This window comes from Geotrypetes seraphini, chromosome 8, assembly GCF_902459505.1.
Source record: "Geotrypetes seraphini chromosome 8, aGeoSer1.1, whole genome shotgun sequence".
NCBI classification, from domain to species: Eukaryota; Metazoa; Chordata; class Amphibia; order Gymnophiona; family Dermophiidae; genus Geotrypetes; species Geotrypetes seraphini.
In genome coordinates this window covers 86,296,828-86,316,831 of record NC_047091.1, presented here as the reverse complement: position 1 = coordinate 86,316,831, position 20,004 = coordinate 86,296,828, and the positions used below count along the sequence as shown (strand labels likewise).

The 20,004-nt window shown below is 47.6% G+C and overlaps 1 protein-coding gene across 1 annotated transcript in view; it reads right to left on the bottom strand.

Moving 5' to 3' along the window:
* Positions 1-10,712, bottom strand: part of LMNB2 (lamin B2) — an 85,608-nt gene extending 74,896 nt beyond the window's left edge. Inside the window, exon 1 of the mRNA XM_033956593.1 lies at positions 10,295-10,712. Coding sequence (XP_033812484.1) covers positions 10,295-10,510 — 216 coding nt within the window. The 5' untranslated portion in view covers positions 10,511-10,712. The remainder of the gene's footprint in view (positions 1-10,294) is intronic.
* Between the last annotated feature and the right edge of the window lie 9,292 nt (positions 10,713-20,004).

Sequence of the window (20,004 nt, the reverse complement as noted above, 5' to 3'; positions counted from 1 at the left end):
GAAGCAATTTTCAAATACTTTTAGAAAAATGTGGCCAGCCTTCTGATTCTGGAATCACGCAACGTCTTATGGTCATTATTTTCTCAGAAAGTTAACTCATTCATTAATTCATTTCACTAACCGTCTGTATTCCTAACCCATTTATACAGAACAGTGTATGTGCATATTAATTACATCAACAGGATCAAAAAATGACTGAATTGCCCATTTATCAAAATTTTAATAAATATTTTCCCTAGATAGAGAACCAAGTGTGTTGGGGGATACTCTTTAGTACATCTGGCTCTTTATCACTATCTCTTAGACAGAACTTAAGAGTTCACCTTTGATAGTGCTCAAACACCTCTCATGACAATCATTCAAGATAACAGTGGTTTCCCATTCTGCCTTTGATAGTGCTCAAACACCTCTCATGACAATCATTCAAGATAACAGTGGTTTCCCATTCTGTTACACCAATGTATCTCAAACCGTGTGCCACGGCACACTGGGGAGAAAGCACAGTTACTTACCGTAACAGGTGTTATCCAGGGACAGCAGGCATATATTCTCACATGTGGGTGACGTCATCTACGGAGCCCCGATGCGGAAGCATTTTCAAGCAAACTTGATTGAAGATTTAAGTTTGCTCTGCTGCTCCACGCATGCGTGCCTTCCTGCTCCACTAGGGGGTGCATCCCCTCGTGGTCTCCAGTTCACTTAACTAGCCAAGAAGCCAACCTCGGGGAGGTAGGTGGGTTGTGAGAATATATGCCTGCTGTCCCTGGATAACACCTGTTACGGTAAGTAACTGTGCTTTATCCCAGGACAAGCAGGCATGATATTCTCACATGTGGGTGACCTCCAAGCTTACTGAAGAGGGATGGAGGGAAGTTGGCAATTTAAGCAAATAGATTTCGCAACACCGATTGGCCGAACCGGCCATCGCTTCTGGACAGGGAGTCCAGACAGTAGTGGGAGGTGAAGGTATGAACCGAAGACCATGTGGCAGCCTTGCAGATTTCCTCAATAGGTGTTGACCTGAGGAAGGCTACGGAGGCTGCCATCGCTCGGACTTTGTGTCCCGTTACTCGACCATGCAGCGCGAGACCAGCCTGAGCGTAGCAAAAGGAGATGCAATCGGCCAACCAGTTGGACAAGGTGCGTTTGGAAACTGGGTGACCTAACCGGTTTGGGTCGAAGGACAAAAACAGTTGTGGGACTTTCCGGTGTGGCTGAGTGCGTTGGAGGTAAAAGGCCAACGCTCTTTTGCAGTCAAGAGTGTGGAGCGCCACTTCTCCGGGATGAGAGTGGGGCTTGGGAAAAAACACAGGTAAGACAATGGACTGATTGAGATGGAAATCAGACACTACTTTAGGTAGGAACTTTGGATGGGTGCGGAGTACCACCTTGTCGTGATGGAATACCGTGAAGGGTGGGTCCGCTACCAGAGCTTGTAGCTCACTAACCCGCCGTGCGGACGTGAGCGCAAGTAGGAAATTTACCTTCCAAGTGAGGAATTTTGGATGGCATTTGTCTAGGGGCTCAAATGGAGGTTTCATTAGTTGAGCCAGAACCACGTTAAGGTCCCAAACCACCGGGGGAGGTTTGAGAGGGGGGTGGACGTTCAGCAGGCCCTTCATGAAGCGAGTGACTAAGGGATGGAGCGAGAGGGCTTTCCCTTCCAGGGGCTGATGAAAGGCCGCAATCGCACTGAGGTGTACTCGAATGGAGTTGGTCTTTAGGCCGGAATGAGATAGTTGAAGTAGATAGTCAAGGACCAGGGGGACGGGGACCGACACCGGATCCTGGCTGTGGGAGGAGCACCAGGTTGAGAATCTGGTCCACTTTTGGGAGTAGCAGGTTCTCGTCGAGGTTTTTCTAGAGGCCTCCAATATCTCCTTGACTGATTGAGACACGGGGAGAGCAGTCAGGGGGAGAGAAACCAAGCATTCAGATGAAGAGATTGAAGATTGGGATGTAACAGTGAACCCTGACCCTGTGACAGTAGAGAGGGAAACAGAGGCAGAGGCAGTGGATCTCTGACACTGAGTTGAAGTAGAAGGGAAAACCACGGCTGGCGTGGCCAGCGAGGGGCAATCAGGATCAGGGTGGCTTGTACTGTTTTCAGGTGGACAAGCGTCCGCAGTATCAGAGGAAACGGCGGGAACGCGTACAGGAACCTTCCCTCCCAATCGAGGAGGAAGGCGTCGGCCTCGAGCCGGTCCGGGGAGTATATCCGGGAGCAGAAGAGAGGCAGCTTGTGATTGTGAGGGGACGCGAACAGGTCTATTTGAGGCGTCCCCCACCGTTCGAACACTCCTCGTAGGGCCTGAGAGTGTAGTGACCACTCGTGTGGCTGGAGGAGGCGGCTGAGTCTGTCCGCCAGGCAGTTTTGTTCTCCCTGTATGTACACCGCCCGAAGGAAGGTGTTGTTGGAGATTGCCCATTTCCAGAGGCCCAGGGCTTCCCGACAAAGGGGCCAAGACCCTGTGCCCCCTTGTTTGTTTACGTAGTACATCGCTACTTGATTGTCGGTTCGGATGAGAACCACTCGGTCGCGGAGCAGATGTTGGAAGGCTACAGCTGCGAGGTAGATGGCCCGAAGTTCTAGCACGTTGATGTGGCAGCGGCGGTCTTGTGCTGACCACATTCCTTGGGTGCGTAGGCCGTCCAGATGGGCTCCCCAAGCGTACTCCGACGAGTCCGTGGTGAGTACCTTGCTGTGGGGTGGGGTGAGGAAGAGCAAACCTTTGGAAAGATTTGAAGAGTCGGCCCACCAGCGGAGCGATCGTTGCAATGAAGGAGTCACTGTCACGGAGTGGTCGATCGGGTCCCGGTCTTGACGCCATTGAGACGCCATGGTCCATTGAGGGATTCTCAGATGGAGGCGGGCGAAGGGTGTGACATGGACGGTGGAGGCCATGTGGCCCAGGAGGGTCATCATCTGTCGGGCTGATACCGAGGTCAGCCGAGAGATCCTTCGGCTCAGACTTACTAATGCCTCCAGGCGCGGAGGGGGGAGGAAGGAACGGAGGCGAACCGTGTCCAGCGTGGCCCCGATGAACTGTAGGGACTGCGAGGGGCGTAGTTGAGATTTTGGGAAGTTTATTTCGAACCCCAGACTTTGTAGGTAGGTAATAGTCTGTTGGGTCGCTGAGATAACCCCTTCTTTGGACGGGGCTTTGATTAGCCAGTCGTCCAGGTAGGGGAATACCTGGAGGCCCTGGGAGCGTAAGGTTGCTGCTACCACCACGAGGCACTTGGTGAAGACCCGAGGTGATGATGCTAGTCCGAAGGGGAGGACTCGGTATTGTAGGTGCCAGTCCCCTACTTGGAAACGCAAAAACTTGCGGTGAGCGGGGTGCACTGGGACATGTGTGTACGCCTCCTTGAGATCGAGGGAGCAGAGCCAGTCGCCCTCGTCGATCAGGGGGTAGAGTGTTGGTAGTGAGAGCATCCAAAACTTTTCCCGTACCAGGAATTTGTTGAGGCGTCTCAAGTCTAGTATTGGGCGTAGGTCTCCCGTTTTTTTCGGTACCAGGAAGTAACGGGAGTAGAAGCCCTTCCCCTGTTGGTCGGGGGGGACCTTCTCCACTGCTCTCAGGCGAAGCAGGTCTCGAGCTTCGGAGAGGAGTAGAGGTAGCTGAGTCCGGTTGGGAGGGCAATTCCTTGGGGGATTGTCCGGGGGAATGGCCCGAAAGTTGAGAGAGTACCCTGATGAGATCACGCCAAGGACCCATGTGTCCGACGTGAGTTGTTCCCAGCGAGGGTAAAAGGCTTTGAGTCGACCTCCGATGGGAAGGCGGCCTGGGACTATGGCGGAGGGGGCCCGCCCCCTTCCGCGTGTCCCGTCAAAAGGACGGGGATGGTTTGGTGGTCGCGGGCGGTTGAGACTTGGGCATGGCCCTGTGATGGGCTTGCGGACGTCTGGGTGGGGGCCGCGAGAAAGCAGGGGTGGACTTTTGTGGGTAGCGGCGCGGAGGGGTCCTGTATGGCCTGGGCGCTGGCGGTTTGGGCTTTTGCCGGACAAGGGCGGCAAACGAGCGTTCATGTTCGGAGAGGCGTTTTGTCGCCGCCTCAATAGTGTCATCGAACAATTCCTTTCCCACGCAGGGGAGGTTAGCCAACCGGTCCTGTAAGTTGGGGTCCATGTCGACCAGGCGCAGCCAAGCTAGTCGGCACATGGCGATAGCGAAGGCTGCTTCTCTGGAGGAGAGTTCGAAGCCATCGTAGGCTGCGTGGAATAGATGAAGGCGCAGGTTGGAGAGGGACTCTAAGAGTAGGCCGAACGTTACCTGCCGGGAGGCCAGTAGGTCAGTCTCAAAGGCTCTCAATAGTCCAATGAGGTGTTTGAGGTATGATGTGAAGGTGAAAGTGTAGCTTTGCACCCTAGAGGCCATCATTGCGTTTTGGTATAGTCTCCTGCCGAACTTGTCCAGGGTTCGGCCTTCTCGGCCTGGGGGGACCGCTGCTGAGACCCGGGACGGGTGAGCCTTTTTCAAGGAGGATTCCACTAGCAGCGATTGGTGGGAGAGCTGTGGTTGCTCGAATCCCGGGTAAGGTACTGTGCGGTACTTGGCCTCCATTTTGGAGGGTACGGCCGTGACCATGTAGGGGGTCTCCAGGTTCCTGAAGAAGGCCTGTTGGAGTACCGGGTTAGGTGGTAAGCGAAGGGACTCTCTGGGCAGTGATGGCATATCCAGCTCCGCCAGGTACTCCTTAGAGTATCTGGAGTCGGACTGGAGGTCTAAGTCCAATGCGTGGCCCATGTCTGCGTCCGAGGGGGAGTTCGGAGGATGCGCGGGTTGGAGAGTGATAACTCAACCACCCTTAGTGGTCCTGTACGAGGTGTGGGAGAACGGCCTCGTAGGGTTGGTGAACCTCGGGCCTTCTTGGAGGTACGGCGGTTCGAGGTTTCTGTCGTTCTAGCCCGACATTTTGCCCCTCGGCGATCCGCAGAGGGGGAATGTCTCGGGCGTCTCGGCGAGGAGTCCGAGGAGGATGGGATGCGGCGAGGGTTGCGCACCTTTCCTCGAGGTTGTTCGGTATGAGGCTCAGGCTGGTCTGGCACATTCGAGGTCGAGGCCGATTGAAACTGGGCCATTGCAGCGGACAGCTCCGACGTGATCATCGCTCGGAGTAGGTCCTGGAAGACGGGCACGGACAGCATCGAAGGCATGTCCACTGCCTCGGTGCGCTCCACCGGGGGCGACCTCGTATCAGAGTATTCCCGTGTGGTGGAGGCACGGCCCGAAGGCTTGGAGGGCTTAGACGGGGCTGTAAGCATGGGGCTTCCGCCATGCGTCGCCGTTGTCCCCGAGGCTGGCTTCTTCGCTGTTACAGAACCTGAAGAGGGAAGAGGGGACTTACCCGGAGCCGAGGTTTTCTGTTGTCCCGAGGGCTTCGGGGTCGAGTCTCGAGGCGATGCCGAGGTTTCCGGGGCCGAGGTCAAGGCCGGGGCCGAGGCCAGGGCCGACCTCGAGGCCGAGGTGGAGGGTTGGTCCGGGGTGAAGAGATCCGCCATGCGGGCTTTTCTTCGGCGGAGGGCCCGGTTTTGGAAAATAGCGCACTGGGGGCAGGAGTCGGTTGGATGAGCCGCCCCCAGACAAAGGATGCACCGGCGATGCGGATCTGTGAGAGAAAGAAGCCGCTCGCACCGGGTGCACTTTTTAAAGCCGGTCAAAGGCCGGGACATTAAATCGAAAGTAGCCGCGGCTCGATTAGCCACGCGGCCACGGGGACCCGGAAGCCTCCGGGTCGTTGAAAACGAAGCAGGAATCAAGTAAAAAGGTAAGGAATTCGCGCACAGCGACTTAATCGTGAAAAAACAAGAAAAAATCGCGGTGCTAGAAGGCAGTTGGGGCAGAGCCTGAAAAACACGTCTTCTAGGCTCGCGGAAAATTTTGAACTGGAGACCACGAGGGGATGCACCCCCTAGTGGAGCAGGAAGGCACGCATGCGTGGAGCAGCAGAGCAAACTTAAATCTTCAATCAAGTTTGCTTGAAAATGCTTCCGCATCGGGGCTCCATAGATGACGTCACCCACATGTGAGAATATCATGCCTGCTTGTCCTGGGATAAGGAGAGGTACATGCCTACAGGACATGCCTCTTGCAGTGAGAGGCACGTCCTGTAGGCAATCAGCCAGCGCCTCTCCAGCCCTCTTCCCCACTCGCATTGCCCCCCCCTCTCCACCGCGATCCTACCTCCCCCCGCCCCGAGCAGTCAATAACACTTCCTTTACCCGATTTGGTACCAGTGCCGCTGCCCGAAGATCCTCCCTCTTCTGGCGCGGCCTGGGCTGGGCGGTGCAACGGAGATCCTCCTTCTTCTGGTCTGGGCTGGACTGGCTTTGAGCATTTGCGCATGGTCAAAGCCTTCTGGTCTCGCTCTCAATCTCTGAGAGACTAATTTTTAATAAAGGTTTATACTCTAGTGAAAAAGAAACCTTGAAGAAAAGGATTTCTAAAAATTTGCACCTGAATCCTGCCAGGCCACACACAAAAAAGATGTTTGAGAAGAAGAAAGGCAGTCAAGGAGAGGAAAACTTTTGCGACAGGAAAGAGAAAGAAAATAAGAGCAAAATGAGTCAAACATCAAAAGAAAAAAAATGTATTAAAAAAAAAAAGAAAGAAAGGCATTTCTCTGGCTGCTAAATGTCTTGGCTCGTATTCAGGTGTTCTAAATATTTTTTCATTCCTATCTCCAGGTATCACAGAATGAATTACAATACTGGATTTGGAACATGTTGAGCTTTCAGGAACACATAGCTAATGGCTTCAAGTGTATTATCTTTTTATGAATATATAGAACTATACTATAACCCAATTTTCTGTAAGGACAACAAGACTACTAGAATTCTGCTTTTCACCAACCAGTGTTCTGATTTCTGCCTGTAATCTAAGTTGGAACAACACAATATTTAGTACAGTAAAACCTTGGATTGCAAGTATTTTGCAAGACAAGCAAAACATTTTATTAAATTTTAACTTGATATACAAGCAATGTCTTGCAATACACACATCACAACTGAGCCATTGGTTCTTCGCTCTCTGACACTGCAAGTGTAGTGACTGTTCTAAACAAGCAAAATCTTGCAATACGAGTACATACAGTATACACGCATCACAACTGAGCCATTGGTTCTTCGCTCTCTGACACTGCAAGTGTAGTGACTGTTCTAAACAAGCAAAATCTTGCAATACGAGTACATACAGTATACACGCATCACAACTGAGCCAATGGTTCTTCTCTCCGACACTGTTCTAAATGAGTGAGTCTTGCAATACAAGTACATACAATATACACGCGTCACATCATAACAGAGTGTAGTAATTGTTCTAAATGAGCAAAGTCTTGCAATACAAGTACGTATAGTATTTTGTATTAAAATTTTTGGGTTGTGGAACGAATCATCTGAGTTTCCATTATTTCCTATGGGGAAATTTGCTTTGATATACGAGTGCTTTGGATTACAAGCATGCTTCTGGAACGAATTATGCTCGCAAACCAAGGTTTTACTGTACATGCAAACAGTGGGTTACCAAAAAAAAATAAAATAAAAATCAGCCACTATCCAAATAGTTGAACCATTTTGCTTCCCTAAATCTAACCATTTAGCTAAAGACAATAACTGAAAATTATCACTAGCCATACAGCAAGATGAAATGCTCTCATTCCACTCTGGCATTATCCATATAGCACAGCTGAAAAACGAGTTAGGGGACTTATAGGTATAGCAGTAGCTTTGAACACTGATTCCTCAAAAGCCCATAAACTACAAAAACTGCTTTGAAGCTGGCTTCTCGTGTTTCAGAGCCAAACTGGAAAAGAGTTCTTTGACTTCTCATCCAGATATAGCTAGATTATTGAAGAGGGAGTTCAGGCCGCATCCTCTGCTAAGGTAACCTTTTCCATCATGGAACCTTAACATTGTGTTGAAGGATCTTAGTAAGGCTCGGTAAGACAAAAACAAAACAATATTGACCCAAGATAAGTCAGAAAATTCATGCTAAAATAATGACAAAAGTATGTTTTCTTCCTCCAAATAAGTAAAAGTTGGTATGGAATGAGAAGGGATGTGGTATTGGGTTGCATATCTTTCACATAGAAATTGATAAATTTAAGAGGCTATTTCCCAGATCTGGCACTGATAGTCACCACAATCTTCTAATTTCTTTCCCCACCATTGCATCCCAGCAGATAATTGGTATGTGTCAATATGAAACAACAGGACTGAAAGCTATGACAGAACTTTACTCATTTCCTTGTGTAGTAGTAACTTGTCAGATAAACTGCTGAAATAAAGTGGTAACGTAAATGTTCCTCACAACAAACGCTAAAAAATACTGACATAACATTGTTATAGTTAGTTCACCATTTACATTCTAGCATGCCAAGGCCTTTCGAAGAGACAGAAAGCAAAGAAGGAGTATTCAATCTGAAGGGATAATAATATTTTCACTCGAGCATGCATCAGCCCAGTAGAGTCAAGAAAATCCTACTGATAGAATAGTGCAATATTGATAGCCAGCTAATACCCCACTAGACCCTGGAGCACTTTCAAGTAGAAAAATGAGGGCAGATAAAGACTATATAGCCTATACCGGCTTTCCAACTACTGAGCTTTACAATCCTTTCCTGTTCATCAGATATCCTGCATGCTTGTCTCATGCTTTCTTGAATTCTAATATTGTCCTTGTCTCCACCATCTCTGTTAGAAGGCTGTTTCATGGATCTCCCAGCTACCATTTCCATAAAGAAATATTTTATTAGATTATTATGCTGGATAGTGCAAGATTCAAATTCCACTGTTGTTACTGGGTAACTATGAATAAGTCACTTAACCCTCCATTGCCTTATGAATGTTACCTCTTCAGGGGACAGGGAAAGTCCTATAGTACTTGAATGTAACTTGTCTTCAGTTTCTGCTGAAATGGCATGAACTAAAATCCAAATCCCCTCACCCCCTTTTGCTTTACTCCTATGAACCCTTGTTCCAATGCTTTATTTTCATTGACAAAGCCCATTCTTATTATGCATTCATACCTTAGAGCAGGGGTGTTAAAGTCCCTCCTCGAGGGCCGCAATCCAGTCGGGTTTTCAGGATTCCCCTAATGAATATGCATGAGATGTATTTGCATACACTGCTTTCATTGTATGCTAATAGATCTCATGCATATTCATTAGGGGAAATCCTGAAAACCCGACTGGATTGCGGCCCTCAAGGAGGGACTTTGACACCCCTGCCTTAGAGGGATTAAAATCCCTCAACTATATCTCCCTTCTCCTGCCTTTCTTACTATAAATATCTAGATATTTAAGCTTGCTTTCATATGCTTTATGACAAATATCATATCAGAATGCAATCCAATTACTGTACTTTGTTAGATACCAGAGTGACAGCAGTACTATTGTTGCCAAAAGGTAAAGAATAGGGATGGGCAACCCAAAAATGTTTAGTTTTTTTTCTATTTTCTTTTTGTTCCAGAATGAATACTGCCAAGAAAATGAAGAAACACTGCAAAGGAGTTCACGCTTTGGGATCAATTATATAAAAAGTGTGCCAAAACCTAAGCACTAAAATGCAGTATCCAGAATTCAAATTCTACAATATGGGCAACCAGATTCTGTTATAGAATATGTAAGTTAGTGTGTACAAGCTAACATTTGGGCATACCCATTTATGCCATGTCAACAGCATGTGCCTACATGTAGAACAAATGTAAGTATTCTATAATTTACCTGTGTAAATGTTTGGCATGCCATTCACCTTCTTCTGTTCATGATTTAATAACTAGTCAGAAAAGAGCATGTATTCTAAGAAAAGTCTGCCCTCTTTATATACAGTGCACACTCTAAGAAGAGCATGCACCATCAAAAACAAAAACATTTTGCTCCCTTAGTACAATAGCTTTAGAGCCCACACCACAAGCGACGCTAAATAAAAACACAGAATATCCAAGTTAGTCTTTTTACTAGGGTGACAGAATTAAAAGAGCAATTGGTCTAGACAATTTGTATCTTGACTATTTTGCTGTCAGAACTCTCCAGGGTTGCTTCTCCCGCCCCTCTCCTGTCACTGGTCTCTTTGTTCAGTCCCAGGCGCGCTGTCTGGCTTCGAAGACCTCAGTTCTAGGGCTTCAGGAGTTAAGTCTCACACAAGGACATTATGGGGTAGGTTGAGGGCAGCGCTATAAGTAACATAATTCACCTTCATTTTTAATTACATTGTAGGGCAGCACTAAAGATGACAGAGTAATCTCATAAGGCAGTGCTAAGGGGAGGCAGAGCACACCTCTACCCTACTCACCTCGCGCGTGGTCACCTCCTCCTTTTCGGACACCTTCACCATGAGCCGGTCATTCTCCAGCTCTAAAGACCGCACGCGGTCGATGTAGACGGCGAGGCGGTCATTGAGATGCCGCAGCTCCTCCTTCTCCTGCAGGCGGGAGATGCGAGTCGGGGAAAGCGGAGTCCCAGCGGAGGCGCGGGACGGGCAGCCAGGGCTGGCCATGCTGGCGGCCATCTTCCTCGCTTCGGCGCAGGGGGGCACTGGGACCGACGGTGATTCTCGAACCTGACTCGGAACCCCCGTTAGCCGGACTGCAGTACGATTACTGTAATAGACAGAGACAAGATGGCCGCGCGCCCAGTAGCTCCGCGCGCGCCACAACCGCAAGGCACCACGGGACAACACAGCCTCTGGCCGCACCCTCTAGCCCAACCTCCCTCCGCTGGACCACGGGAAACATAGTTCTGAACATTAAGCATGGGGAAAAAGTGCTTGTTCGGACTTTATGATAAACTTCACTGGCTAGAGGGCCCGGGAGGACTGTAGTGCTGCCAACTGCCCTTCCATGGCTTGAACCCAGGCCTAATACATCAATTTTCTTGCTTGTCCATTTACTACTGTGGACCCCTTGGTTAAGTTGGTGCAAGTGTCACCGTACCTGGCAGGGTTCCCAAATAACTCCACACAACCAAGGAATATGAAAAGAAAAGGGATTGTAAGATTTATTATATAGCCTTACTGAGTCAGACCAATGGTCCATCAAGCCCAGTAGCCCGTTCTCACAGTGGCCAATACAAGTCCCTAGTACCTGCCCCAAACCTAAGGAGCAACAATATTCCATGTTACCAAACCAGGGCAAGCAGTGGCTTCCCCCATGGCTTTCTCAATAACAGACTATGGACTTTTCCTCCAGGAAATTGCCCAAACTTTCTTAAAACCGCTCTTACCACAACATCTGGCAACGCGTTCCAGAGCTTAACTATTCTCTGAGTGAAAAAAATTTCCTTCTATTGGTTTTAAAAGTATTTATCTAACTTCGAGTGTCTCCTAGTCTTTGCAATTTTTAACGGAGTGAAAAATCGATCCACTTGTACCCGTTCTACTTCACGCAAGATTTTGTAGGCTTCAATCATGTCTCCTCTCAGCCATCTCTTTTCCAAGCTGAAGAGCCCTAATCTTTGTAGTCTTTCCTCATACGAGAGGAGTTCCATCCCCTTTATCATTTTAGTTTTTCTTCTTTGAGCCTTTTCCAGTGCCACTATATCTTTCGTGAGATAAGGAGACCAGAACTGAACTCAATACTCCAGATGAGGTTGCACCATGGAGCGATACAGGAGCTGCATATTGAGAGGAAGGTTTCATCGTATTGTCTACGATGACACCCAGATCCTTTTCTTGGGCGCTAACCCCCAAGGTGGACCCTAGCATCCGGTAACTGTGATTAGGGTTATTCTTCCCAATGTGCGTTACTTTGCATTTGTCCACATTAAATTTCGTCTGCCACTTGAACATCCAGTCTTCCAATTTCCTAAGGTCCACCTGAAATTTTCACAATCCACATGCATTTTAACAACTGTGAAAAGTTTAGTGTCATCTGCAAATTTAATCACCTCACTAGTCATTCCAATTTCCAGATCATTTATAAATAAGTTAAATAGCACCGGTCCCAGTACAGACCCCTGCGGCACTCCACTGTTTATTCTCCTCCACAGAGAAAAATAACCATTTAACCCTACCCTCTGTTTTCTATCCGATAACCAATTCCTAATCTACAACTGAACTTTGCCACCTATCCCATGACTTTAATTTTCTCAAGAGCCTTTCATAAGGAACTGTATCAAAAGCTTTCTGAACATCTAGATACAGTATTACATTACATTACATTAGGGATTTCTATTCCGCCTGTGCCTTGCGGTTCTAGGCGGATTACAATATAGAAAATATCTGGGACATTCCAGTAAAGTTACATTTCAGGATAAGAGTAAGTTACAGGAACAGTAATGAGTTATGATACTACAATTTCATAGAAGATAATACTTATTGTAGAAGATAATACATATAACAGAAGATAGTACATTTTACAGAGGTGATACATGTCAATTCGATCGGTTAAATCGGGTGTAGTGTAGAAGAATTACAGTACATTCTAGATCACAGGTAAAAAGATAATATAGGTGGGTATTTCCGAAGTTGTTGATTGGGAGCTCAATGGGTGGTGGTTAGAGTGATGGGAGATATTTTTTGAACAGTAATGTTTTTATTTCTTTGCGGAACTCTTTTATGTCTGTTGTTTTGGTCAGTAATTTTGAGATGTCAGAGTCTATTTTAGCTGCCTGTGTCCCCAGGAGGTTGTCGTAAAGTTTCTTACAAAGAGTACCGTTGAGTGGTGGGTAGGTGAAAAGGTTCTGTGTTCTCCTTCTTCTTGGTGGGAGGTAGTGGTGAAAACGGTTATTTAGGTAACTGGGTTATTTAGGTAACTGGCTCACCTTTATCCACATGTTTATTCACACCTTCAAAGAAGCAAATTGGTGAGCCAAGATCTCGCTCGGCTGAACCCATGCTGACTCTGTCTCATTAAATCATGTTTGTCTACGTGTTCCACAACTTTATTTTTTATAATTGTTTCCACCATTTTGCCCGGCACTGAAGTGAAGCTTACCAGTCTGTAATTTTCAGGATCTCCTCTGGAGCCCTTTTTTAAAATTGGCGTAACTTTGACCACCACCCAATCTTCAGGTACTTTAGTGACAGGTTACAGATCACTAACAGCAGGTCAGCAATTTCATGTTTCAGTTCTTTTAGTACCTGGAATCAGTGGCGTACCTAGGGTATGTGGCACCCGGGGCCCATCATTTTTTGACACACCCCCCCCATGTAAAAATTTTTTTTTTTTTTTTTTTTTTGCAATAACCATGAAATGGAATAAATGGTCAGAATAGAAACAGGCAGTGAAAATTTTCTTTTATTGAACCTCATATATGTAACCATTATTCCAAACATAACATAACATAAATTATGTCTAAATTGTCATGACATTAGAAGTACATATGGAGTAGTTGCAGGTGATGCTTGGGACAGTTCTGATTGTGTTAGTTCGGTTTTATGTGTTTTTTGAATAGAAGGGTTTTTATTTCTTTTTGAAGGTTTTGCAGTCTGTGGTTGATATCAATTGGTTGTAGAGTTGGGGGTCGAGTGTTGCAGCTCGAATGGCTAGGAGGTTGTCGAACAGTTTTTTTCTTTTGACGTTTTTGGTTGGAGGGTGTGTGAATGGTGCACAAGTTCTCCTATGTCTGTTTGAAGTGGATTGAATTATTTAGCTGAAGAAATTAGTTACCCCCTCATCCCACACACATTAATTCTCTTCCATTTTTGTTCCCATTATAAAAAACACTGATAAGTTCCCAGAAAAAAATACATTAAAATAAGAAGTGAAAACAAAGGCCCCTACAGATGAGAACATAACATAAGAATAGCCTAACTGGGTCAGACCAATGGTCCATCATGCCCAGTAGCCCATTCTCATGGTAGCCAATCCAGGATACTAATACCTGGTCAAAACCCAAAGAGTAGCAACATTCCATGCTACCGATCCAGGGCAAGCAGACACTTCCCCCATGTCTTAATAACAGATTATGGACTTTTCCTCCAGGAATTTGTCCAAATCTTTCTTAAAACCAGCTACACTATCTGCTTTTACCATAACTTCTGGCCACTTCATTTTTAAGTTTAGATCTTTCCTTTCAAACAGAGACCTTGCTAGATGTCAAATACAGCACAAGGTAACTTCACATGGACTTAGCTGTGCAGGAAATGTGAATCTCCTCATACACCCACCATATAGTGCAAAAATGTGCAAAGGTCTGTTTTTTTCTTTCGATCACTACATAGCCTAATGCCACACAAGCAGCGCTGTTACAAACATATTCTGTAGGTCAATGCAAAGGATAACAAAGTTTCCTTCCTTGGACCAGAAGGAGATAAACCACTGGAAGAGATCCCAAAACAACACCCAAAGACCCACTCAGTGTGTGAATCAGTTGAGTGGAGTGGACTAACTGGGGGGTGGAAATGGGCCCGGAGTTTGCTCAGCAGAATTTCCCAGACCACCTCTTCCTCTCAACACATTGACACGCTGCCACCATCACCACTAGGAACACCTCACTGGGTAGGCCAGCTATGCTATAAACTTTATAAAACACATTATTATATTTTCTTATAAAGCACATATTTTAACTGACCTCTCTGACATCCTCAGCCTTTCCATTCACAAAAATAGAAGGAAGAAAAGTTCCCATTTCCTGCTGTCTCATGTCCCCGGCCTATACAATATTTTTTTTTCTGCAGACCCTTCAAAAGTCTGACCAAATCCTCGTTTCACTTGCATTATAAAGTACTGAGGATGCCATCTCTCCCCAATCCCAGGTCCTAAAGTCTAAGACAGTAGCGCAAACTAATGCTGCCAGATTCAGGAAAAAAAATTTCGAATCGATTCAGCCAATTGAATTGGTTTTTCAATTCGATTTTCCTGCCCAGTTGGGTGATTTTTTTCAAAACTCCTGGTGGGTTTTATAGCTTTTTCACCCCCTTTGGCTTCTCCTAACCACACTGGCGCTGTGGTATAAATAAAATAAAGAAACAAAAAGGACTTTTCCTCTCTCTGTTAAATCCTAGCTCAAGTTTGCAGTCCAACACCAGCTCTGTCAGGATATACATTTCAAATCTGACATATTATAATCACAAAACAGAAAATAAAATTAATTTTTCTACCTTTTGTTGTCTGGTTATATTTCAAATCTTGTTGGTCCAAGGCTCTGGTTTTCTTCTGATAACTTGCTTGCCAGGGTCTCCTTCTTTCTTCTTTCTGCGTGCTAACCATCCATCTGCCAACTCTGTCCTCCCTTTCCATTTCCCTTCCCTCCCCAGGAAGTCTGGTATCTTTCCTTTTTTTCATCTCCCTCCACAGATCCACCTTTTCTTAACTACCCTTTCATCCGGCATCTCTCCCTCCTTCCCCACCACCCCATAGTCCACCATCTCTCCGTTTCTTTTCCTAATTACCCTCCTATCCAGTATCTCTATCCCTCCTCCACACCATCCCTTGTGTCCAATTTCTCTCCCTTTCTGTTCCTTCCCTCCCTAAATCCCATGGTCCATCATCTCTCTCCCTCTCCTCTATTTTCAGACCCATTATTTCTTCCCCCCCCCAAAGTTTGGCATATGCATGTCTCTTTGAACACCCCCTTCCCTCCGTGTACTTCTAAATCATGGTCCCCCCCCAAAGGCCTGTCCCCCCTTAAAGGTCTGCCTGTCCCACCTTGAAGGCCTGCACCCCCCTTGAAGGCCTGTCCCTTCCCCTTGTAGGCCTGTCCCCCCCTTGAAGGCCTGCCTGCCTGTCCCCCCCTTGAAGGTCTGCACCCCCGAATGCCTGCACCCCCCCGAAGGCCTGTCCCCCACTTGAAGGCCTGTCCCACCTCCTTGTAGCTTCTCCCCCCCCTTGTAGGCCTGTCCCCCCTTGAAGGCCTGCCTGCCTGCCTTTCCCCCCTTGAAGGCCTGTCCCCCCTTGAAGGCCTGCACCCCCTTGAAGGCCTGCACCACCCCCCTCGAAGGCCTGCACTCCCTTGAAGGTCTGCACCCCCCCCGAAGGCCTGTCCCCCACTTGAAGGCTTGTACCACCCCCTTGTAGCTTCTCCCCCCCTTGTAAGCCTGTCCCCCCCTTGAAGGCCTGCCTGCCTGCCTTTCCCCCCCTTGAAGGCCTGCACCCCCTTGAAGGACTGCACCCCCCCCCCGAAGGCCTGCACTCCCTTGAAGGTCTGCACCCCCCCGAAGGCCTGTCCCCCCCTTGAAGGCCTGTCCCACCCCCTTGTAGGCCTGTCCCCCTTTAAGGCCTGCCTGCCTGCCTTTCCCCCCCTTGAAGGCCTGTCTCCCCCCTTGAAGGCCTGCCCCCCCCTTGAAGGCCTGCACCCCCCCTTGAAGGCCTGTCCCCCCCCTTGTAGGCCTGTCCCCCCCCCCTTGTAGGCCTGTCCCCCCCCCCCTTGTAGGCCTGTCCCCCCTTGAAGGCCTGCCTGCCTTTCCCCCCTTGAAGGCCTGTTCCCCCCCTTGAAGGCCTGCACCCCCTTGAAGGTCTGCACCCCCCCAAAGGCCTACACCCCCCCCCGAAGGCCTGCACCCCCCTGAAGGCCTGCCTGCCCCCCTTGAAGGCCTGCACCCCTTGAAGGTCTACACCCCCCCCCGAAGGCCTGTCCCCCCTTGAAGGCCTGCCTGCCTGCCTGTCACCCCCTCCCCCTTGAAAGCCTGCTTGCCTGCCCGCCCGCCCCGCCCTGAAGGCCTGATGCCCCGACCCAACCCGAAGGACCGCTCGCCCCCCTGGCCTCCCCGCACCACCTATGAAGCAGCCGCAGCAGGATCGCGAAGTCAGCGTCAGCGATCCCTGCGCTGCTTCCTGCGCCACGGTCACGCCCCTCCTCTGACGTCAGAGGAGGGGCGGGATCGCGGCGCAGGAAGCAGCGCAGGGATGCTGACGCTGACTTCGCGATCCTGCTGCGGGCTGCTTCACAGGTGGTGCAGGAAGGTCAGTGGGGCGAGCGGTCCTTTGGGGGTGGCGGGGGACTGAACGGCAAGGCCGGGAACACCCCCTTAGGGCTGGCACCCGGGGCGGCCCGCCCCCCCCTAGGTACGCCACTGCCTGGAATGTGTACCATCTGATCCAAGCGATTTATCACTTTTTAACTTGTCGATGTGGCTTAGTACATCTTCCAGATTCACCGAGATTTCTTTCAGTTCCTTCTGCATCATCACCCTTCAAAACCATTTCCAGTTCAGGTAGATCTCTTCCGTAAAGACCAAAGCAAAAAATTAATTCAGTCTTTCCCCTATGGCCTTATCCACTCTGAGCACTCCTTTTGCTCCTTGATCAGCCAACAGTCCCACAGATTCCCTCACAGGTTTTCTGCTTCTGATGTACCTAAAAAAAATTGTTATGAGTTTATGCCTCTTTTGCAATGAAACCTTCCTCTCTTCATATTCTTTCTTAGCTGTCTTTATCAATGTTTTGCATCTAACTTGCCAGTGTTTGTGTTTCTTCTTATTTTCTTCATTCAGATCCTTTTTCCATTCTTTAAAGCAGTGTCTCTCAAACTTTTTCGAGCCGGGGCACACTAAAGGTAGTGGCCACGGCTTGAGGCACCCAGAAGTGTGCGGACGTCGCCGTGATGACATCACGCATATGCGTGACATCACATCGATATCTGCGCATGTGCAAAGGCCCTCCAGATAGGCCCTAATACGCCAGTAATAATAATAATAATAACTTTATTCTTATATACCGCCAACAATCTTGCGACTTCTAGGCGGTTTACAATGAAGATAAATTGCACAGACATCGAATTACAGAGTGTAGCAGTGAATATCTGATAGTAGTAACAATAAAAATAATAACAACAGTTTATATATTGCAGGACCGTGAAGTTCCATGCGGTTTACAATGAATTAGAAAAATTCCATAAATTGAAAGGAACATTCATAGTTAGAGATTAGAGGTTAACAGTTTACAAGATCTAATTTGGGGAGGGATTGCGATGGGGGCTATTGTTCTGATTCGTTACCTAGGTATTTCGAGAACAGGTATGTTTTTAGGTGTTTCCTAAATTCACCATAATTGTTTGTGTGTGTAATTAGTTTTTCCAAGTCTTTGCCCCATAAGGCTGCTTGGTATGATAGAAGTTGTTGATGGTGTCTCTTATATTTGCATCCTCTGGCTGGTGGGGAAATGAATTTCTGGTGTGCTCTTCTTTCATGTCTGTTGGTTGGGAATGAGAAGAGGTCTGTTATATATTTAGGGGCTAGACCGGATAATACCTTGAAACAGAGACATCCCAGTTTGAACTTCGTACGTGCCTCCATTGGCAGCCAGTGCAGGAGTCGGTAGGAAGGGGTTATATGACCGGACTTCTTCAGTCTGAAGATCAACCTGACTGCTGCGTTTTGGATCAGTTGAAGTCTCTGCATTTGCTTCCGGGTGATTGCCAGATGGGTAATGTTGCAATAATCAAGGTGGCTTAGTATTAGGGATTGTACCAGAATTCTGAATGCTGAAGCGTCGAAGTATGCTCTAATACAGTGATTCCCAACCCTGTCCTGGAGGAACACCAGGCCAATCGGGTTTTCAGGCTAGCCCTAATGAATATGCATGAGAGAGATTTGCATATGATGGAAGTGATAGGCATGCAAATTTGCTTCATGCATATTCATTAGGGCTAGCCTGAAAACCCAATTGGCCTGGTGTTCCTCCAGGACAGGGTTGGGAACCACTGCTCTAATGGACCTAAGTTTCCAGAGAGTAAAAAACCCCTTTCTGACTAGGGAGTCCACATGGTCTTTCATAGTTAGACCTTGATCCAGTATTACCCCCAGAACCTTCATTGTAGGTTGAATAGGGTAGTTAAGATTGTTAATGCGTAGTGGTGTTGTGGTGATAGGTGGGTGTGGCGAGGCTATGAAGAATTTAGTTTTATCTGAATTAAGCTTCAGTTTGAATTATGTGGTCCATTGTTCCATCAGGTTTAGCGCTTCTGTTGCCGTGGGGATGATTTCGGAGGGTGACGTATTAAACGGGATAATGATTGTGAAGTCATCCGCATAACTGAATACTTTTATACTCCGTTGGGCCAGCTGCATGCCTAGTGATGATATATAGACGTTAAAGAGTAGTGGGGATAATGGAGACCCCTGTGGAACGCCTGATGGGTTTCTCCATGTTTTAGAGAGGTTGCAGTTGAAGCGTACTTGATAGGTGCGGGTCATAAGGAATCCTCGGAACCAGTCGAATACCTCACCTCCGATGCCGATTGCGTCTAAACATTGTAGCAATTTTTTGTGATCCACCAGGTCGAAGGCCGAGCTCATGTCAAATTGCATGATTAAGGCATTGTGGCCCTTGCTGAATAAGTTGCGTAAGTATTCTAGGGTCGCTGCAATCACCGTCTCAGTGCTAAACAGAGGTCTGAAGCCAGACTGGGTTTCATGTAGTAGTGAGAACTGATCAAGGTAGTTCATCAATTGGGTATGTACTAAACCTTCCATTATTTTTATGAAGAATGGAATGGATGCTACCGGTCTATAGTTGGTTACAGATGTTAGGGATTGTTTACGATTTTTTGGAATTGGGGTGATTATAATGTGACCGTTATTCGTTAGGAATTTTCCGTTTTTGAACTTATTGGTCAGATAACTCCAGTAGGGGGTGCCAGCAGGGAAGAGGGCTGGAGAGAAGGAGAGGCATTGGTGCCAGCTGATTGCCTACAGCAGTGTTTCTCAACTACTTCAAGCTAAGTACCCCCTAAGTCTAACAAATATCAACTGAGTACCCCAACCAAAGACCTCCCTAGGCCCACCCAAGCTCTGCCCCAGATCCCATTACATTACATTACATTGATGTCTTCTATCCTGCCAATACCTTTCAGTTCTAGGCGGTTTACAACAAGAGTTGGCCTGGGCATTTCCAGAGAGAACACATGGTTAATAGATGTAGTATGCGTCGGGATCTGTGGAGAGTCGATCATGTTTAGTTAGATCATTTGACAAATTTCTTGAATAGAAAAGTTTAAAGTTCTTTCCTGAATGTTTTGTAGTTGAGCGTCATAGTCAGCAGATTGGAAAGGTGACGGTCTAGTTTAGCTGCTCTGGTGGCTAATAGTCCGTCATATATTTTTTTGCTTTGTATACCTTTGATT